This window comes from Babylonia areolata, chromosome 12 (assembly GCF_041734735.1).
Source record: "Babylonia areolata isolate BAREFJ2019XMU chromosome 12, ASM4173473v1, whole genome shotgun sequence".
Lineage (NCBI taxonomy): Eukaryota > Metazoa > Mollusca > Gastropoda > Neogastropoda > Buccinidae > Babylonia > Babylonia areolata.
This window is the reverse complement of record NC_134887.1, coordinates 33262422-33285569: the sequence shown is the minus strand read 5'-3', so window position 1 is coordinate 33285569 and position 23148 is coordinate 33262422. Positions and strand designations below refer to the sequence as shown.

The window sequence follows — 23148 nt, the reverse complement described above, 5'->3', positions numbered from 1 at the left end:
TCTTTGTGTCGCGGTTTCTCTAAATGTTCTCTTTAAGTTGTATGCATTGAAATAAAACGCAGTAGTGATGCTATTATAAAGCATAAAAGACGAAAATATATATGAACTTAATACCGGAAGAAGGAAGGGTTTTGATGACGGATGTGAACAGGCAATACTTCCTCCATGCTTGTGGTGATCGGCCGCATTAACTTTTTAAAATATTTTGCATTGCTCAAAAGTCTGTTCTAGAACGTGCAATTAGCAAAGTACTGCCACAGTGAATATGAATAGTGTTGGTGATCACTGCGGAGAGCTGAAAAAAGCATATGAGGAATGTTTCAATAAATGGTTTTCAGAGAAATTTCTTAAAGGCGTCACCGAAGACTCGTGTGCTCCACTTTTTAGAGAGTACCAACAGTGCGTCAAGGTGATTTGGGTCACTTTTATTTGGCGTAAATTATGCCTTGGCTTTCAGGCAGAAATTCATTGTGTGCATTTGGTTTCTTTACTGTTGTAATTGCATATATTTTATCACTTTCTCCAATTATATGACAGCGGAAAAACAGCTCGCAGGGAAAGATAATGCTATTTAATTCAGGATAACAAGTTGACTTTTTATCGCTTTATTGGTTGAAGTATTTCTTAGTTTGCACTCATGATAAAGCAGTCGACGATTTCTCATTCACTGTTCTCAAATTTGGACTGATAAAACTGAAAGTAATTCAATTGTTAGAAGCAGGAGAAGAAAGAATTTACTGAATAGTCTCCCCTTTATCATTCATATGTATTCATGTCTCATGAAGTGTTTCTGGCAGCCAGTCTTACATTCAAAGCAAGTGTCAAAATGAAGATCCGTGTATGTGCAACGTGTGTGTGATAATGGGCGCTCAGATATTTTACTTGAACCCTTTTTTCGTGTTCACTTGTTGCCATTTGGAACAATAATAAATTAGACACACACACACACACACACACACTCTCTCTCTCTCTCTCTCTCTCTCTCTCTCTCTCTCTCTCTCTCTCTCTCACACACACACACACAGAAATAGGGAAAATATTTTCAAGACAAATGAAGGGACAAGAAAGAAATGAAATAAGAAGCATGCACCCATGCATGCATATGATGACATATATCCAGAATCCGTGCATCCAGAATTGGCCTCTTCTCCCATATGAGGACACACACCGACAGATAAGCCTGCCTGCATACTCATCCGTCAGTCTGACAGGAGACTCCATCACATGTATACATATGCATTCACATTATTTCCCATGTTTGCATTTTATTTTGAATCAGTACATCTTTAAAGACAGATTGATACCATCAGTTACATGCATAAACATTAACATAGAACAAGATATGCATGTCTCAAGTATTGTTAAAGCCCATGAGATTATGTCTCTTACTGGAGGGAGCAGTAGCTTATGTGTATTGTCTTTGTGTATCATGTTTCATTGTTTGTATGTAGTCCATGTTTATTGGTTGACTGGCTAATCTATGAACACAAGTTGTTGATTTTGGACTCTGAAGTAATGGCTAAGTGACTGTGCCTGACATGGCATTGAGCGTTCTGCAGTTTGATTCCAGCAAGCATCAGGATTTTTACTTCCTGCTCCTCTGAACTTTGTGTGGTGCTCTGGGTGCTACCACTAGTCTTTTGGGTGATACAGTACACTGAGGTCGAGCATGCAGCATGGCCTAGTGCATGTAAAAGAACCCAAGGCTACAAGAGAGTTGTCCCTGGTAAAAAAAAAAGAAAGAAAAAAAAAGAAAGAAAAAAGACAGAACATTGAGATGTGGAAAAAAACAGAGCAAAAGTGTGGCATTGTGTTATTGCGACACACACTCAATGGAGAGAGGTCCCCAAAGTGTTCACATAGAAATTTTACTGAAGTGAAATACAATATAATGCAAAAATAATGCATACACATATACAAATAGTAAAGAGTGGTAACTCTCTCCATTCACAAGGTACACAACTTCAAGTCAGTGCTGCTTACGCTACCAATTCAGCTAGCACACAGGTAAATAAAAGGTACATTCCTCAAAAATGGAATGCATATACATATAGCTTTATGATTTGTTAAGTTTATTTTATTTTAATGTATGATGGATAAGGAAAATTAAAGATAGATAAGAAAATAGGTGATGGCCAGGAAAGTACATTTTTCACAAGAGCTTTGAAAGCAACAAGAGCTTTGAAAGCAAGTGGCAGCTAAAAGCAATAGTTTCAATATCTGCTTATTAAACAGTAGAGCCTGAGTATGATATATTGTTATGCTCATCCACATACATTGTCAAAAAAACCAAAAAAAAAGAAGCAAAACCTTGAAATGTTAAATCACATGCACATGTCCATACACACGCATGCAGTGATACACACATATATTTGTGTGCGCACAATCAAAAACAGTGCACAAGAACAGCAAGTATAACATGTTTTCTGTGCTTGCACATGTTTCAGAAAGCAATCAAAGAGAAGAAGCTGAATCTGTGGGAACTGGAGAAAGACGTTCTGGGCACGGACAAGGAGCAGAAAGTGCCCCCTGGCAGCGGCAAGTGATCACACCAGATGGTACCTTCACAGAGCGCCACCTTCCAGTAGCCTGCATGCCATTCGCAAGCTCAGAAGTCTTGAGACCGTAGAACTGACACAGGTGTGGAGAGCCTAGCAATGCTTGGTAGGGGAGAACACAAGCAGAAAAGTGGAGGATAAAAAAAAAGAAGAAAAAAAGCAACAACTAAGAAATAGACGTTAGATTCTCGAAGTAATGATATCGGATGGAAAGTAGATTATACGTGTAGCTGCTAAGATTTATGTATCAGTGAGACTGATTTAAAGTAACCTTCACTTGTAGCTTTGCCAGCTTACTGGCAGTGCTGATGATGTTGGTGTAATAATCGTCTTGTGTACTTGCATGTGCTAATGTCAACAGATTTTGTTGTTGTTGTTTTTTTGTAAACACTGTTTAAAAGCAGCTGAATTTACTTTTGCAAGCAATTTATCAGCCAACTGATTGGAAAGGATATATTTATTACTGTTATGTAATATGTCTTCGTATGTGTATTATACAGGGAACAACCTCTGGGTAGAATGCTGCTGATTAGTTGAAAATCCTTTCCTATTCTGCTGGCTCAGTGATAGATTTTGTTATGATTACCCATGTCAAGAAATTGGGAATTAGGATGCAATGTACAGAGATATAGATTTTATTGGATGTTTATGAATTATGAGGAAATTTTTTGCAGACTTTTGCAATTGATAATTCAACTTTTTAGCATTTTCTGTATCATCAGTATATAGTCAGCAGATTCTGATAATGATTGAAAAAAACAACAGATATTGCTGATACAGTTGCAACTATGTTTTCATTTTGTTGCACTTGAATGTTAGTATGATTTAAGAATATTTTAAACTGTAGTCTAGGGATGGAAGTTGTATTAACACAGTCTTGCATTTAGCAAAAATCCGCTAAAAAAAAAAAATCTTATTTTGTTTGAGTACAGTATAAGTACCACGGCACAAAATACCCCAAAGTAGTAAAAACATATGTATACCACAGTTTAAATTTTTTTTTTTTGAATAGGCATACCGTGGCATTAAGAATGACTTGTAACTTTTTCTCCCTCAGTTGAACTTCTTTTCAGAATTTGATTTGTCCAGTATTAGCACTGTTTAAAGCCAACGTGTTTGTTTTGTATTACATATTCAGAGCAAGGTTCACCAAATTATGTAAGTTTAAACCCAAGTATGTTTATCCATGAGCGAGAAAAGCAAATTATTAGCGTGTTGATGAGGTATTTGCAGCTGTCTGTTTATTCATGAGCAAGAAAAGTAAATGATTAGTTTGTTGATGAGGTCTTTTGCAGTCTTATAGCTGTGGGGTAAAAGATACCAAGAGAACATCATGGCCACAGTCCAGAACGGCACTTGTAACCCCATGCCAGGTACCTCACAGCCTGCAAAGTGTCACACTGCCATGCCTTTACATGAAAAGGTTGACTTGTTAAATCGCATCAAAGAGCTTCCCCCTGGCACCACCAACGTGAAGATATGTGAAATATTTGGGATATCCAAGTCCACGTTGAGCAGGCTCCTAAAATCTGAAGCAAAGATCCGGGAGAACTTCAGGTACTGTAAATATTTCAAGCGTTACACCCCCTGCAAGGACCCTGATGTGGACGAGATGCTGAAAGACTGGTTCTATGCAGCCAGGGCCAAAGGAATGACCATCACCAAACCCATCCTCAAAGTGAAGGCGGGAGAGCTGGCGCAGAAACTGGGGCGAACAGAGTTCTCCGCCTCGGACGGCTGGCTGTCTCGCTGGCAGGTACGCCACAACGTCAGCTTTAAACGGGGGCATGAAACAACGAAGATGGACATGCCTTGTCCCCAAGACTGGTTCACCAAAGTGTTGCCGGAGTTGATAGAGGAGTATGGGCCAGACGGGGTGTACCATGCCACAGAAACCGGACTGTTTTACAGAGCGGCGCCGGACACCTCCTTCATGTTTTCCTGTGAAAGAAGCGAATCCATGAGAGCGATGGAGCAGGTTACGGTGCTGGTGTGTTCCAACATGACTGGGCGAGACAAGCGCAAGCTGCTGCTGATTGGAGAAAACCCCTCACCTGTCTGTTTCAAAGGCTTGGACGTCAACCGACTGCCGGTGACCTACCGAGCCAGCAGGGGAGCTATGATGACCGCCACAGTGTTTGATGAGTGGTTGAGTGAGTGGGACGCTCGCCTTCTGGCGGAGGGTCGCAAAGTTCTGGTGCTGGTGCAGAATTGTTGCGCACACCCTCCTGTCACCACACTGTGCAACATCCGGCTGGAGTTCCTTCCCCCTTGCACGGGTTCCGTGGCCCACCCCTTGCACCAGGGGGTGGTGAAGAAGCTGAAGACGCTGTACCGGGTGGAGATCCTGCAAATGGTGCAGGGGTACAACGAGGAGAGCCAGGTGGCCAGGCGGGATGTGGCGGGGCCGGTGCATGTCAGTTCCAGGATCACCGTGCTGGACGCAGTTCAATTCCTGGCCAAGAGCTGGCGCGCCATACGAGAGTCTGTCATTGCCGCAGCTTTCCTTAAAGCAGGCTTTGAGTTTCCTGGAGAGAGAGACGGTGACGATGTGTGCTTGGAATCAGATGCGGCGGAACTGGAACACAGCCTTACGCTGCTGGGGCTCCCCAAGATGGAGAACTGGGAGGAGTACAACAGCATTGATGATGCTGTTCAGTGCGTGGAGGAGAGCAACCCAGACGAAGATCTTGTGGAGGCTGTGGTGGCCTCGAAGAAACGCAAGCTGCTGGAGCTGTCTGAACAGGCGGAGTCGTCTTCTACTCAGATGGAAGACAGTGGTGATTCGACCTCTTTTCAGTCTGGTACAGAGACAGCAGAAGCTGTCGAAGAACCTGTTCCCATGGTAACAAACATTGAAGCGAAGCAGAGCCTGTCCACACTTCAGCGGTTCTGCACCCAGCAGGGGCTGAGTGAGTCGATCTGCAGCTTGTTGGACAAGCTGCAAGATGAATTGAACACTTTCTGCTATGAGGAGAAGAAAAATGGCAAGTTGTGACCCGTACTGTGTGCTAAGCTTGCTGACTTGTTGACACTCCAGTGTGGATGTGTGGACTGATGTTTTGCATGGTGTGACTGATTCAGTGATGGTGTGGGCTTGGAGGTTATCTTGGGTGTTGGACAGTTTGGGTATGAAGGATGGATGAATTGATTGGTGAAATTTTTTTTGTATATTTGATGTATAAATATTGTATTCTTTACCATGGTCATTCATCGTATTGATTGTGGACCACTGAAGAACTGTCTGAATGTGACAAAAAAATTTATGCCACAAAAATTTTTAAATGACATGCGTTTTAAACTTAATTTTCTTTCAATGGGTGGGATGGGGGGTGAGGGGGATGCAATTTTTGTTAACATTCGAATGCTAACACAAAGGATTGTTGCAGTAACAGAGTTGCTAACATGTTACTAAGATATATGTCACCTCAACTAAAACAAGCAGATTTAAGAATCAACAGGGCGATTCATCAAAATTTTAAAGTATTTTTAGCTTTGACAGTTAAAAAATTTGGCTAATTGAGCATGGAACTTTGACCAAATGTTACCCAATTTATTTTGTGAAAGAAAGAAGGTACTGTTCAAAACTTCACAGCTGGTTTTTGTCCCCACTCTAATACCCCATGTTGACTGATTGTTTATAATGCATGTTGGCAGGGAAGTAGGGGGTGGGGGTGGGGGGAGAAAAGGAGAGCAAGGTCATCTGCCATCAATTGTTACCCCTCCAAAAAATCTGTATTGGGCTTACTTTTAAATTTAAAACAGCTGCCATGGAGAGAAACACACACACACACACACACACACACACACACACACACAAAGACATCATCAAACTAATTCTGAAAATGACAGCAGACTTTTCTTTGTTAGCAGTATTTCATTTGTGTGTGTGTGTTTTTTTTTTTTCATCTTTGAATTAGAAAACATTAATGAAGTAAACCCTGACAGAATGGATAAAACAGTATGACTATTTTTTTGTTTTTGTTTTTTTGTTTTGCTGCCCCATCATCTGCACCGTTTCAGTGGCATTACTCCCACGCCACTCATTTAGATTCCCCTGTACACGGCCACACCCGGGTTCGTCCGTCACAGTTCCAGCATTGGCAGTCGGCAGGGAACTATCGATGTTAGGTCGCCAGGAGGCCACACACCAGAGGAAACCCTGCACTGCTGTTGAGCCACTTCGGTGGTGTTCAGTGGTGCCTGTTCTAATTTAACGTACTTAGGACACCACCTACTAAGCCCCCTACTAACGACAATAATGGCTTAGTCGGACTATTTTCTGTTTGCTACTTGCATGTGCTTGGTTTAGATGTTTTGGATAATCTTGGTCAAAGTGAAGTAAATCGTGTTACACATAATTTTTGTATCCAGTTTTGTTGATTCCAACATTGCCAAGAGAGGGTGGGCGTGTTATCTCTGATAGCAACTGTTTATGATGATTTGTTTGTTTAGAAAATGACGCACTTTAAGGTGTTGGGTCTCAGGTATTGCACTGTCTGTCAGTGTCCATTGCGTCCTTTTTGGTACCCCCCCTTCCCATACATCTGCAAAATAAATCAAAAGAAGAACAAAGCAAGTCATCATTTTTCTTCTGCTTTGTTTCATCTGTGTGATGTCCAGCCAGTTGCCATCTGTCTGACACAGCAACACACTTCAGTCAGACATAGCCAGTTGACATCAGTCTGACACAGCAACACACTTCAGTCAGACACAGCCAGTTGTTGTCAGCCTGACACAGCAACACACTTCAGTCACACACAGCCAGTCGCCATCAGTCTGACACAACAACACACTTCAGTCGCACACAACCAGTTGCCATCAGTCTGACACAGCAACACACTTCAGTCACACACAGCCAGTCACCATCAGTCTGACACAACAACACACTTCAGTCACACACAGCCAGTTGCCATCTGTCTGACACAGCAACACACTTCAGTCACACACAGACAGTTGCCATCAGCCTGACACAGCAACACACTTCAGTCACACACAACCAGTTGCCGTCGGCCTGATACAGCAACACACTTAAGTCAGACACAAGCCAGTTGCCACCAGTCTGACACAGCAACACACTTCAGTCAGACACAGCCAGTTGCTGTCAGCCTGAAACGGCAATAAAATTCAGTCACACACAGCTGGCCATTTACCGTCAGCCTGACACAGCAACACACTTCAGTCACACACAGCCAGTTGCCATCAGCCTGACACAGCAACACACTTCAGTCACACACAGCTGGCCATTTGCCGTCAGCCTGACACAGCAACACACTTCAGCCACTGTCAGCTGCCGTCAGCCTGACACAGAAACACTTCAGTCACACACGCAACTGGTATCATTGAAGAATTACGTCCCTTAGAACAGCATCCGTCCCATGTGTGTGCTCGCGACAAATAACGTTCGGAGACGGCTGGTCACCAGTGTGAGCACTCACCACCAGTAAATGATTATGACATACACATAATTTTCGGCCAGCTTCTGACAGCAGCTGGCTGGGCTAAGTGTGAACGTTGCCTTGTGATGTTATTTGCTGTTTCAGTCCACAGTAACCAATTCATTGCAAGAAGAAAACCTAGATCTTCCTACACTTTAATAATTCAAATAACTTGCATTCATTGAAGTATATCCTTGGCGCTGAAATATTCTCAGGTGTGACGCTTCCATTGCTTTGGGTTTTGGCCACAGCTTACATTAAAAATTAATCTTTTTGTTGATTGGTTCGTTAGCAACGTGATCAGCTTAAGTGTGAAATTTGTCAGTAAACTCTAAAAAGAAACAACATGTGTGTTTTTGGAAAACAAGAACCAACAACCATGGCAAAGTAGCCATTAATGTAGGACGACAGCTGGTTATTAAATCTTTATGGGTTTGGACGCAGCAGAAGCACAACACAAGGATTTTTTCAGAGTTAAGTACGCTTCACTTGGGCTTAAACGTGACAACTTTGATCACAAAGTTTGGGTTTTGATGCATCTTTAAGAGAATCGCTTAACTTTTCATGACCAATCCAGCAAACGAGTGACTGTCTCTAGGGCCTGGTTGATGCTGAGATATATCATTATCATAATCATTAGCATTAGTGATACGTATACAGCACATAATTTCTGTCGTTTGAGGGATACTGACAGTCTCCACTCAGTGGAACTGGAGTCGCTGGCACAGTCTGGTTCTGTTTCCAAGCCAAAGCGAATATTGTCTTCAGTATGGAGCTTTCTAAACTGTGCTCTATACGTCATTGTACCATTAATTCTGTCACATCGTATGTCTTTCACTAAGGCTTGTTGCTCTCCCGAATTTCGCTTGCATTTTGAAGTCATTTCAGTGGATTGTCAAATCACCAAAACCATACCACACACACACACACACACACACACACACACACACACACACACACAGAGAGAGAGAGAGAGAGAGAGAGAGAGGGAGAAGTTCAACTGTATTGCCTAAATTCTTCCTCGCCACGTCGTGGATCCAGTCAGATGTGAGAGGTAAAATTAATGACGTTGTGACTGAAATGTACTGGGTTTTTTCAAAAATACTTTTATTTAAAGATTTGATGTGTGTGCAATAATGAAGAGGAAAACAGGGGAGGGAGGTTGAGCACGCCCACAATCTGCTAGCTGCTAAAACTGTACACACACGTAACTGTCAATACAATCAAAATACTCCACAGAGAAGAATCACCACATACCGTCGTCTCGATCCTCGGTCAGTCATAGTCACGATATCAGGGCAAGTCCACTCCAAAATTGGTTAAATTCGTGAAGACACCACAAACTTGTCAGTCTGCCAATTTGCAGCTTGATCGAAACCTGACATGCAGTAGTGTTAATTCTGTCAGTACAGACTGGTGACGGTGTGCGGACCCTTTAGGCCTACAAGAATCGCCTTACAAAAGATGGGTAATGACCGAGAGACGCTTCACAAATGAGGAGGAAGGTGGCAGAATGGTTAAGACACTCATCTCCCAATACAGAGTCAGTGATAGAGGGTCTGGATTCTGAAAAAGAACCCATGACAACGACAGCGTTGTCCTCTGGAAAAATTCTGTAGATGAAATTCACTCTGGTAGGTACACAAATATACATGTATATAATATGCATGCACTCAAGTCCTGACTAAGCGCGTTGGGTTACTGTGCTGCTGGTCAGGCATCTGTCTTGAAGACGTGGTGTATGGAAATTTCCGAACGCAGTGACGCCTCGTTGAGAAACTGAAACTATACAATTAAAGACATCTTCCAAAATATGCCACAGGACACACAGCAGCAAAGGTGGCTGGGAATTACATAACTCAAGTTCTGAGAAACAGAGCACTGTGTCTAAGGTGGTTGGAAATCATAGGATTCTAGACAGCCGGCACTGGATACAGCAGCAAAAGGCGGCTGCAAAGTTCACACACGATTCTACACGGCGAAAGTTCCTTTTTTGGCGCCTCGCAGTCTCCGCACGTTCCTCTTGGTGGGGTTGGTGGTGATCTTGAGAGCGATGCGGACCTGACTGAGCCAGGGCTTCTCCTTGAAGGTGTTGGCCACCGACATGGACTTGATGGCGCGTTCCCTGGGCGTGGCCCCAGCCTCCTCCTTCACGTGCTCCGACCACGTGCTGATGGTGGGCAGGACGAAGGCCTCCTCCCTCTGCCCGTTGTAGTAGAAGAAGGGCCGCCGGTCCGTCTCGTCGGACAGGAGGGGGAGAGGGATCGAACCCTCGTTGGCCGTGGCTTTGGACAACAGCAGAGCGGAAGTGACGCGTTTTTTCTTCTTCGGCTTCCGCTGACTCACCGGAAGTGAGCGTGTTGACGTCAAGGGGGCGGCTGTGACGTCATCAGCGTTGGTCCGAGCGGTGGGCTTGACGGAGCGGGTGGTGGGGATGGGAGGTAACTGGGTCAGCGCCGCCTCCTCCCCCTCCTCCTCCACCGGGGTGGTCGGGGTGTCGGTGAAGTCGGCGAAGTATAGCCCGGAGGTACCGGCGGTGTCGGCCTGACTGTCTTCCGGTTCCGCGGCTTTTGCTCCGCGCTCGCTGCGGTCTGTGCCGGGCAGCTGAAGGGTGGGCACCTTCCCGCTTGTGGGGTTGCTTGGCGGCTGCTTCGTCCCCCCTGTCACAAAAGGTGAAATAATAAAAGATAAAATAAAATATGAAAAAAATGAAGAGAGAGACAGAGACTGATAAGAATAAAGGCCAAAAACAAAAAAAATCGAGAGAGAGAGAGAGAGAGAGAGAGAGAAACGAAACGAAACGAAATTTTATTTCACCAGGGTAATGAGATAAGCAAGTACACATGCTTTTTTCCACCCAGCCCTGGACAAAGAGAGAAAAAAGAAGAAAACACACACACACACACACACACACACACACACACACACACACATGCACACAAAACAAGAAAACAAAAACGCACAAATTTGCAATTATCAAGTACAAGAAAAAGAGAAGAAAAAAAAAAGAATTAAGTATTATTAAAAAAAATAATACATAAATAAATGAAAATAAAAATAGACAAAAAAAAAATTTTAAAAGAAGGAAGGTAAGGGGGGTGGGGGGTGGGGGGTGGATAGTCCATCGACCACAAACAGAATCACATACACATTTGCACACTCGGGGAAACAAATGTTACAAGGGGAGATAAAAAAAAAAAAAAAAGAAGTCAGGCATGATATACTACTCACACACAGACAAACTAAGACATCAGTGAGACAACTACACATTATCAGAAAAAAAACCACACAAAAATCCCCCACAGTTATTGACTTGAAGAGAATAAATCAGATATTGTTATGTGTTACCTTTGAGTTTAGGCTTTTAAAAAGGAAAGTTTTGTATGCTGATTTAAATGAGCTGATACTGCTTATATTTTTAATGTATTCTGGTAAGGAGTTCCAAAGTGTCCCCCCTGAGTATGCCAGACTAGTTTTAAACAGATCGATTCTTGGTTTTTTTATAATGATATTATTTGTATATCTGGACTGATTCAAGGGGAACCGTGCAGTTAGTGAAGAAGGAGCAAATCCATTTTGTATTCGATACATCATAATTGCTTTATTGTATTGCAGTTTGTATGTTAGGGGAAGGATATCAAGTGTAATGTAGTCTTCGGGTGTCAGTGTAGAAGATTTTACGAGTACAACTTTAAGGGCTCGCTTATGAATTCTGACTAGTGGCTTCAATGTACTGGCACTACAAAGGTCGAATAAAGTGGATGCATAATCTATCGAAGACTGAATATGTGCGTGGTAGAACAGTTTTCGTGCATTAATATCTAGAAAATGCTTAACTCTAGATAACTGGAACACTTTTTGGGAGACTTGCTTGCATAAACATTCAATATGAGGTGTCCAGGAAAGGTTGTTATCTATGGTTACTCCCAGAACTTTGTGATTACTTACTTCATCTATCTTCTTATCACCTATATAAATGGACGGTATACTAAAATCAATATTTTGTCGTTTTTGTCGAGAAGTAACTATCATGTATTTAGTTTTTTGCTCGTTTAAAGCCATGTGGTTTTGTTCCGTCCATCTGACCAACTCATCAACATTTTCTTTAAGGCTAATAGATAATTCTTTCAGGTCAGAGTGATTCGAATGAACAGAGGTGTCATCAGCAAAAAGTTCACACAAGCCTCTCGTAATAGATAGAGGAAGGTCGTTAATATATAAAGAAAAAAGAAGGGGACCAAGCACTGATCCTTGAGGAACACCAAATAGTTGTGTCTGAAATCCAGATTGTGCATTGGTTAGAGAAACAGTATGTTGGCGATTAGTGAGAAATGATCTGATGAGAGATAAAGCATGTTCGGAAATTCTATAAAGTGTTAGTTTTCTCAGTAATAGGTTATGGTCAATAACATCAAACGCTTTCGCAAAATCAACGAACAATACTGCTGTGAATTTGTTGTCATTTATGTTCATAAGCCACTCATCTACTAGATTAGTCAGTGCGGTATGGCATGAGTGATTTATTCGAAACCCAGATTGGTTGGGATGGAGTAAATTATATTTTGAAACATGAGACATGAGATGCTTATAAATGTGTTTTTCCAAAGGTTTTGAAAGAACTGAAACTATTGAAATAGGCCTGTAGTTAGAAGGATTAGTTTTATCGCCAGATTTATACAGTGGAATTATTTTCGCTTGTTTAAGATGATTAGGAATGTAATTTTTATCAATACAAAGATTGTATAAATAAGTTAGGGAATCGGCAATGATAGGAGCACTGGATTTTAAGATTTTACCATCTATGCCATCAAGACCTCGTGTGCCTGTTTGTTTTAGGTGTATGAGATAAAAATAAATGTCGTATACGGACACTGGTGGAATGTTTAAGTCTGATGTTATGTTTTTGGAATTACAAAACTCTTTCAGTGACGCGAGATCGTTAAATTGGGATCTATCACTTTTTACTGTTAAATTAGAAACATTGGAAAAATGGTAATTTAGGTCATCGATATTTATACTGCTTGCATCAACTAATACTTTATTAGTTCTTTTTCTTGTGAGGGTGTTTATGGCCTTCCATATCGATTTTGAGTTATTGTTAGTTCGGCAAGAAAACAGATTCCGGATATATTTCTTTTTTGATGAGCGAAGCATTGCAACTACTTTATTTCGTTGTTTCTTAAATTTTTCATATTGTTTCGTTTTTAAAAGATTATTTCTAAAATGTATGGCTTTTAGAATTTCATCAGTTAGCCAAGGAGGTTTAGGGGTATGTTTGACTCTTTTGGTTTTGAATGGAGCATGCTTATCATATACATTAATGAATGTTTTATGCCAAAATTCAAGGGCCTCGTCAGGGTCAGTGAACTGATAGATATTTGACAGGGATGACTGAGCTAAGTCAAATAGGAAGGACTCTTTATCAAAATTAGTGAAACACCTATAAGTAATGAATTTATGTCCAGATTTAGGAATTTTCGTACCCTTTTTTAGCCAGGTGACGCACACCGGTAAATGATCACTACAGCCACTGTAAGGAGCGCAGACTTCTATGATATTGTGTTTTGTACTGACATAAATATGATCAATTAATGTTTTTGAAGATGGGGTAATTCGTGATGGAGTATCAATTAACTGATTTAGGCCAAAATTATCATATATTTGAATCCACCGATGATTGGGTTTTAGGAGGTCTATGTTAAAATCTCCAAGAAGAATGACTTCATTACCAGCAAGTGTAACAGCCTCCATCATTTCACTAAATTTATCAAGCCAGTCAATATGTTCTGAAGGGTTTCTGTATACAAATCCAACGTATAACGGTTTACTTTTTTTAATGTATACTTCGATCCAAACTGATTCTACATGATATTTTTCAAAGGAAACAATACGTTTGTAAGAGAGAGACTGGCTGATGTAAAGAATTAAACCAGTTTGTTTGGGAAGAATGGGATCAAGGCGGACAACGTTATAACCAGGTATAGATACGTCTGCATCGGAAATAACGGATGTTAATCTGGATTCAGCACAACAAAATAAATGGAACTGATTGCCAGAATTATACAGAATAGAAGAGAGCTCATCTAATTTGTTTAGAACATGATTGACATTTAAAAAACCTACTTTGAGACCATCTCTAGACGGCCATGTATTGACAGTGGTCATTATTATAATCAGAAAATATGTAACTCACAATAACACACACAGTTACTCGAGAGAGAGAGAGAGCGACAGACCCGGAGAGAAGATTAACTCACTCAGTACGGCCAGTCCTCTTTTCTCCTCTACACAGACCCCGCGGATGTCCAGTGGGTGTGTGAACAACCCAACCTTTAGCTTCCTTCGTCAGAACTGTGGTATCTTTGTCAACATTCACCTCTTCAGTATAAGAGCCTTCCGCTTGCAATATTTTGATGATGGTAACTGGGGTGAAACGCTGTTAACGTCGTCTCTTTCGCGGGCCGTTCGTATGGAAAGAGTTAAAGGCCCCATAGCCTTTTCCGATCATCGGGGCAGTGAATTCCCATCGTGTTCACTGTGTCAAGGGCCTGGCATGGGATATTCGAAGAAGAAATCGTCATTTTTTGACAAAAGAACAAACAATATTGGAAAATATAGAATCAAACTTCGTCCACATATCAGTCCGTACACAAGCTAATGCACGGACACCGTCAAAGCCCTTCGGCAATTGTTACTGAAAGCGTGGCCGAGTGTATAAAGAACTGTTTCAATGGTATAACTTATGAATAATTGTGATAAACACACACACTAACACATACACACGCATACACATAGACACACGGACACAAATGCAAGCGTTCATACACGCACACATATACATAGACACACGCACGCACACGTACACACATATACACTCACACACACACACACACACACACACACACCCCTGAACCTGAACCCACCAGTCATGAAATAAGCACGCCCACGAGAAGTCATCAGCCGTGGCACCATCACCCCGGAACCACTACTTCTCTGCTGCTGCTGCTGCTGCTGCTGCTGACTGGAATCCTTCCTGGACTCCGCGGCACCGGATGACGTCACGGTGATGACGCTCTGCTGAGACTGCGTCATCGTGGACTGGGCACCTGCACGTGCAGTCCGGGCGGTCCGGGCCGTCCGGGCCGGTGTGACGTGGATGGAGGGGAGGCGGGGGGTGTCGCTCGCCATGTCCTCCGCTGGCTGGAGCTCTGGGGGCTGGGTGCTAGTCTTTCCGCCGCTGACGCCCGCTCTGCTGCCAGTGGGCAAGGGTGTGGGCTCTGGACTTCTCTGCGTTCTGAGTGGACATCGGTCAGGGAACAGGAGTGAGGGGGTAGGGGTGAGTGAACGTGAACTGAGAGAAGGAGGGAGGGAGGAACATGGCCCGAGAGAGAGAGAGAGAGAGAGAGAGAGAGAGAGAGAGAGAGAGAGAGAGAGAGAGAGAGAGAGAGAGAGATCCGAAAACTACGGACAAATAGATTTATAGATAGATACATAGATAGGGAGAGATGGAGAGAGACTGAGAGAGAGAGAGAGAGAGAGAGAGAGAGAGAGAGAGATCTGAAAGAAAGGGAGAAAGTGGGGGGGCGGTGGGGGGCGTGGGTGGGGCAGAGAGAGAAAGAGAGGGGGGAGGGAGGGAGGGAGGGAGGGAGAAATGGAGAAAGAAAGAGACAGAGGACACAGAGGGAGAGACGGGGAGCGGGAGGGAGGGGCGAGGGGGTCGCTCAGTGGAGAGAGAAAGGGGGAAGGAGAGAGAAAGAGATTAAGACTGACGGGTGGAAGAGAGAGAGACACAGAGAGAGAGAGAGCCTCTGAGAGAGAGACAGACAGAGACAGACAGAGAGAGACAGAGGCACAGACAGAGAGAGAGACAGAGACACAGACACAGAGAAAGAGAGACAGAGTCTGAAGTCTGAATGGTTTATCGTTTAGGCCTGTCTGCCCGTTACAACAGGGGTAAACTATGGGGGGAAGGGACTTCCGTGTTAATATCCATCACTATAAAGAACAGCGTCAATATATGAAAAGGAAACAAGGGGAAGAAGAGATTGAGTGAGAGAGAGAGAGAGAGTGAGAGAGAGAGAGAGAGAGAGAGTAAAAAATTCAAAAATATTTTAATGTCAGGCCTCTGGCCCATAACATGAGTGATGACATGTTCTGTGTACCGAGAGGAATGTTGACATTTGTGTAGCTTGCATCGCGCGCACATTCATTGCTTTGTGAACCGGCAAAACTAGACAGCTTAAATCAGTAAAACAGATTCATCAAGAGAGTGAACGTGAAAACGTGAAAAGAAACGTGAAAAGTCATTTATTGTCCACATAGCAATACAGCCCTCAGGACAAGGGGGGGTATCATATTAAGCATATTGTTGCACCTCTTGAACGGTTCTAACATCACACACACACACACACACACACACACACACACACACACTGATGCACACACATACACATACACACGCGCGCATCAAGAGAGTGAGTGAGAGAGAGAAAGAGAGAGAGGAGATAAGAACAGGGAGAAGAGGAACCTGAAAAGACAGAAAAATAGATGGGCAGATTGGTGTGTAACCATGCGTCATAAACTAAAGATAGACTTCAGTGTTAGAGAGAGAGAGAGAGAGAGAGAGAGAGAGAGAGAGAGAGAGAGAGAGAGAATTGGTAGGAGGAGGCGTCCTTTTCCACACGGGGTTTGTAACAAAGACCCAGTATATAAATGTGGGCTTACAATCAGTCCCTGTCAGTAGCCGGCACTGCAGGCAGCCGAAAAAGTCTCCGGCACATGCAAGAAGCAGCACACCCTCCCCCCCCCCCTCGCAGTCTCCACCCCCCTCCCACTAACCACCCTCCCCCCGAACACACACACACACACACACACACGCAGAGAGGCAACGGTCTCACACTGCACACACACACTCAATTATATCCTTTGTAAACTCATTTTGTTAACAGAGAAAATAAGACAGGTGAACACACTTCTCCTAGTTTCAGGCCTCGTGGGCACAACAAAAAAAAAAAGAAAAAAAAAAGCAGCATCTGTTAAATCACCACCAACACGTGCTCTAGCTTTCTTCGAGGATTACCTCGACGTCGCAGCATCTGACGGGGGAGCGAGTTTGGTTTTGGAGGCTGTGCGGGCGATGCGACCCGCCTTTCCGCCCTTGACCTTCTCACCGGCCATGGACTTCAAATTCTGGACTGCAACCACGTGTTTGAAGTAGGCCTCAGGATCGGGATCGTTGCCACTGCTGACGCCAGTGTCGGTGATCTTCGTCTGTCACACACACGCGCGCGCGCACACATGCACACACACACACACACGCACGTGCACACACACACACACACACACACACACACACACACACACACACGTGACACATTGTTCTATTCAAGTTCCTTTCGTCTGATATTCCCAATATAAAACTAGTGAAAAGATATAACAGAAAGGATGAAAGAAACACAGACAGACACACATGCACGCGCGCACGCTGAAAGGTGCTTAAGTGTTTGTGAAGCGTGTACGTGTTTCTGATCTGGGCTTTTATGAAGTGGTGCTTATCTGTTTGTGAAGCGTATTGAATATTACGAATGGTGCCCAAGTAAATATGATGCATAGAACTACAAAAAGGGCTATTTCGTTGTTTTTCTTTTTTCGTTTCTTAGGAGTGCCCTTGATTTGTCGTTTTTGCTGTTGCTTTACAACGTTTCTTGATGTTATTTTGTTTGTTTTTGTTGGTTTCTTTGATTGTTGTTTCATGTGTTTTCATCCATTATTGTTTTTCTCCCAACTTCTTTTGGATCATGAATATTGGCCACCTTACTGTTTATCTTATCGCCGAAATTTTATGCCTTTGTCTCAAGAAGAGAAACAGTACTCTTTTTGTTGTTTATTGTACCACTGATTGGTCACATGTTTTACATTTTCAACTGCTTATTTGTCGTCGTCCAAAAACCTCTCCCACATTTCTTTCATCTTCAAGTCCGAAATGCATATTAGACTTCACAAGGAAGTTAACAGCATACCAAAAACGAAATGAATAAAACGTGTTATATTATGTGTACGGCCAAACTTATCATCATAATTGTTGGATAAAAGGCAGATATTGTGACAGATGTATGCTAAACTTATCATCGTTGTTTTCGGCGTTCTGGTACAGAAGAATTGAAGTGTGTTTTTTTGACCAGGGATTTTATGGAGTGGTGCTCAACTGTTGAGAAGTTAGGCGTGTGCCGGTTTCTGACCAGGGATTTTATGGAGTGGTGCTCAGCTGTCGAGTTGTGAGGCGTGTGCCGGTTTCTGACCAGGGATTTTATGGAGTGGTGCTCAACTGTTGAGTCGTGTGTTTCTACCAGGGATTTTATGGAGTGGCGCTCAGCTGTTGAGTCGTGAGGCGTGTGTTTCTACCAAGGATTTTATGGAGTGGTGCTCAACTGTTGAGTCGTGAGTCGTGTGTTTCTACCAGGGATTTTACGGAGTGGTGCTCAACTGTTGAGTCGTGTGTTTCTACCAGGGATTTTATGGAGTGGTGCTCAACTGTTGAGTTGTGTGTTTCTACCAGGGATTTTATGGAGTGGTGTTCAACTGTTGAGTCGTGTGTTTCTACCAGGGATTTTATGGAGTGGTGCTCAACTGTTGAGTCGTGTGTTTCTACCAGGGATTTTATGAAGTGGTGCTCAACTGTTGAGTCGTGTGTTTCTACCAGGGATTTTATGGAGTGGTGTTCAACTGCTGAGTCGTGTGTTTCTTTGCAGGGATTTTATGGAGTGGTGCTCAACTGTTGAGTTGTGAGGCGTGTGTTTCTGACCAGGGATTTTATGGAGTGGTGCTCAACTGTTGAGTCGTGTGTTTCTACCAGGGATTTTATGGAGTGGTGTTCAACTGTTGAGTCGTGTGTTTCTACCAGGGATTTTATGAAGTGGTGCTCAACTGTTGAATCGTGTGTTTCTACCAGGGATTTTATGGAGTGGTGTTCAACTGTTGAGTCGTGTGTTTCTACCAGGGATTTTATGGAGTGGTGCTCAACTGTTGAGTCGTGTGTTTCTGACCAGGGATTTTATGGAGTGGTGCTCAACTGTTGAGGCGTGTGTTTCTTTGCAGGGATTTTATGGAGTGGTGCTCAACTGTTGAGTTGTGAGGCGTGTATTTCTGACCAGGGATTTTATGGAGTGGTGTTCAGCTGTTGAGTCGTGTGTTTCTACCAGGGATTTTATGGAGTGGTGCTCAACTGTTGAGTCGTGTGTTTCTACCAGGGATATTATGGAGTGGTGTTCAACTGTTGTGTGTTTCTGACCAGGGATTCTATTGAGTGGTGTTCAACTGTTGAGTCGTGTGTTTCTTTGCAGGGATTTTATGGAGTGGCGTTCAACTGTTGAGTCGTGTGTTTCTACCAGGGATTTTATGGAGTGGTGCTCAACTGTTGAGTTGTGTGTTTCTACCATGGATTTTACGGAGTGGTGTTCAACTGTTGAGTCGTGTGTTTCTACCAGGGATTTTATGGAGTGGTGCTCAACTGTTGAGTCGTGTGTTTCTACCAGGGATTTTATGGAGTGGTGCTCAACTGTCGAGTTGTGAGGCGTGTGTTTCTGACCAGGGATTTTATGGAGTGGTGCTCAACTGTTGAGGCGTGTGTTTCTTTGCAGGGATTTTATGGAGTGGTGCTCAACTGTTGAGTTGTGAGGCGTGTGTTTCTGACCAGGGATTTTATGGAGTGGTGCTCAACTGTTGAGTCGTGTGTTTCTACCAGGGATTTTATGGAGTGGTGCTCAACTGTTGAGGCGTGTGTTTCTTGCAGGGATTTTATGGAGTGGTGCTCAACTGTTGAGTTGTGAGGCGTGTGTTTCTGACCAGGGATTTTATGGAGTGGTGTTCAGCTGTTGAGTCGTGTGTTTCTACCAGGGATTTTATGGAGTCAGTGGTGCTCAACTGTTGAGTCGTGAGGCGTATGTTTTTACCAGGGATTTTATGGAGTGGTGTATGTTTCTACCAGGGATTTTATGGAGTGGTGTTCAACCGTTAGTCGTGTGTTTCTTTGCAGTGATTTTACGGAGTGGTGCTGTTGAGTTGTTACAGCTGTGTGAAGCAGGTCGGGGTGTTTCCTGACCTGGGCTCTGGACTGTTGGGTGGCCATCAGTCTCCTCTTCTCCTCCCTCTCCTTCTCCCTCTGCACCTGGGCCTTGGACTTGCCCGTCATGATGCTGCGGCTGTACCCGTCCACGTGGACCCCAAACCCCACCAGGGGACCTGCCTCAGGCACACACACACACACACACAGACACAGACACACACACACACGAATATATTTACATGATATATTTACGTAGTAGAAAACGTCATGTAAGGGCCCAAGATGATGACGTAAAAAATAACATTACGTCACCTATCATGAGCGTAGTCTGTGACCAAGCTGCCGGATGGCAGCGAAAATTCAGATTTTTTATTTCTTCTTTCTGTGTGTGTGTGTGTGTGTGTGTGTGTGTGTGTATAATTTATTGTTTAACAAAGTAGCTGTTCGTTTTCAACTTTGCTATATATATATATATATATATATATATATATATATATATATATATATATATATATATATAAACATTTACACATACATCCATGCAAAACACACACACACACCGACACGCACACACACACACACACGCAAGCCGCACACACTCACACAAACACACATCGATACACACGCACACACACACACACACACACACACATCGATACACACACACACACACACACACACACACACACACACACGCTTACACACGCTTACACACACACACACACACTATCAATATATGGAGTCAAGAAAACTGTTCTGACGCTTCAAGTTCATCAGCAATGACCAAATGAATGAAAACCGAACACACGGACAAGCGAATCAAAACGAACGAACAAACGAGTGAATAAACGAAAGAAAGAAAAAAAGAAAGGAAAAAAAAAAAAGGCAGGCACAAACAGAAACAGGAAAGCAAGAATGCAAATAAACAAAAAATCAAGTGAGCACAACTGTCTTGGAATCCGAGAAGTTGTATGATAGTCAGTCAGTGTCTGTCTGACAATGATCATCAGAACAGCAGAGGAGGCAACTGCTGTCCAGACTGTGTGGGCTAGAATTTGAATAATTATAGTGGAGAGCGTCTTGTCCAAGTTACATCCCCACTCTTCCCGTCAAGAGGGTTTTAAGACAGTCGGCGTTGGGATGGTTCCCAAAGGCCAACTAGCCCCCATGGCTGAAGCACTAAGAGCCAGTGCAATTTTGCCTCCTAGTCTGAGAGTCATCGTCCTTCACAAAAGACTAAGCTGTAAATGTAATTTCCCATTGCAATGGAGAAACCATTGATAATACAGCTCTCACCTTCCTGTTGGCCCAGCTATATAAACTTATATCAGTCTGTGACATAAGCTGAGTGTTGGACCTCTGATCTGAGAAGTATCAGTGGGGGGTTTACCGACCTGTTTGGAAAGGTCGCCTTTTGAGGGAAGACTTGGACTGGCCGTATTTGACGTACACCCTTTCTTTGGCCTTTTCGCACCACTGACGTAAGTTGTTGTAGAAGCTGATGTTCAGAGCGAAGGTTTTTGTGACGTTTACCTGTCACGAAACACGTCAGTCGTGCTCAGTGCGTCACAAAGGACTTTTACTTTAAAGACCTACACCCCACCCCCCACCCCTCTCCCCCGCCTCCCCCCAAGGATTGGATTACTTGGCAACGATAACAAGAGGTGAGGTCTGGGTTGCGTGCGTGCGTGCGTACGTGCGTGCTTGTGTGTGTGTGTGTGTGTGTGTGTGTGTGTGTGTGTGTACATGTGTGCGTGCGTGCGTGTGTGAAAAATGCCTCACCATCTTCACTCGGTGTGTGTGTGTGTGTGTATGTGTGCGTGGGTGCGTGTGTGAAAAATGCCTCACCATCTTCACTCGGTGTGTGTGTGTGTGTGTGTGTGTGTGTGTGTCGCGCGCACGCGCGCGCTCATGCGTACGTGCGTGCAAACTGGTGTGCATGACTACACTTGGGTACCACTAAATGAAAAAAAAAAAAAAAAAGAAAAAAAAAAAGAACGAATAAAGAACACCACCACAATAATAATGATAATCATGATCATGATGATAATCATGATCATGATCATCATCATCATCATCATCATCATCATCATCACTACTGTCATCGTCTTGGTGTTCCTTTACCTTGGACCACTGCTTCGTGAGCAGGAAGGAAGCGCAGTTCTTGATCTTCTTGCGGAGAGCGATGTTGAGGGGAGCCAACCCCTCCCCGTCCTTCGCCATGACGACGGTGATGTCGTTGTTGACAAACACCCTGCACACACATCAGTCAGCATCAGTCCCCGCTGTTCCTGGGTGTGGACAGAGGGGTGGTGGTGGTGGTGGTGGTGGTGGTGGCTCACACACAGACACTCACACATACACGCACACACACACACACACACACATGCACATGCACGCACACACACATACACACACACACACACACACACACGCGCGCGTGCACACACAGACACACACACACACACACACAGACACACAGGCACACACACACACTTGTCCATCCCACCCACAACTACCCCCCACCCACGCACACACACTCACGCATACCCTCCACAAGCAACCCCCCCACCCCACCTACCCCCACTCCATATACACACAGATATACCCCTCAAAACCAACCACTACACACATAACACATACCCCACACCACCACCACTACCACCACCACCACCCCACACACGTACACCCACAACCACCCCCTCCATCCCCACCTCACACACATACACATATACATACCCCTAGGCCCTCAAAACCCACCACACACACACATACACAAACCCATATCCATACCCCCATAAACCTACAAACTACACACATACCCTCCACAAGCGCCCCCCATCTCCATCCCGACACACACACACACATGATTGTATACCCTTGAAAACCCACCATACACACATACACAGATATACTCCTCAAAACCCACTGTACACACATACTCATACCCCCACAAACATACACACATACCCTCCACAAACACCCGTCACCCACCCACCACACACACGTATATACCCCTCAACCCCCCTCGCCCCCTCCCTCCCCCACACATACATATATACCTCTCACAACCCACCACACACACACACAC

General features: G+C 43.8%; 2 protein-coding genes across 2 annotated transcripts in view; one reads left to right on the top strand and one right to left on the bottom strand.

Annotated features, from left to right (window-relative positions):
* The first annotated feature begins 141 nt into the window (after positions 1-141).
* On the top strand, positions 142-2585 carry LOC143288550 (uncharacterized). The gene is made up of 2 exons (XM_076597143.1): positions 142-409; positions 2448-2585. Exons 1-2 carry the CDS (start codon positions 266-268, stop codon positions 2544-2546), a joined length of 243 nt encoding a protein of 80 aa, XP_076453258.1. The 5' UTR covers positions 142-265; the 3' UTR covers positions 2547-2585.
* A 6463-nt stretch (positions 2586-9048) lies between these two features.
* The window catches only part of LOC143288160 (uncharacterized), an 18890-nt gene continuing 4790 nt past the window's right edge, over positions 9049-23148 (bottom strand). Inside the window, exons 5-10 of the mRNA XM_076596461.1 lie at positions 22182-22311; positions 21452-21590; positions 20094-20233; positions 17076-17266; positions 14920-15290; positions 9049-10656 (exon numbers count right to left, since the gene is read on the bottom strand). Of these exons, the coding sequence (XP_076452576.1) occupies positions 9968-10656; positions 14920-15290; positions 17076-17266; positions 20094-20233; positions 21452-21590; positions 22182-22311 (1660 nt within the window). The 3' untranslated portion in view covers positions 9049-9967. The remainder of the gene's footprint in view (positions 10657-14919; positions 15291-17075; positions 17267-20093; positions 20234-21451; positions 21591-22181; positions 22312-23148) is intronic.

What these genes read in the sequence shown, in the direction of transcription:
- LOC143288550 (XM_076597143.1), top strand. Translation starts at nt 266, where the DNA reads ATGAATAGTGTTGGTGATCACTGCGGAGAGCTGAAAAAAGCATATGAG. An exon ending in AGTACCAACAGTGCGTCAAG is followed by an intron (nt 410 to 2,447) that starts GTGATTTGGGTC and finishes CACATGTTTCAG; the next exon opens with AAAGCAATCAAAGAGAAGAA.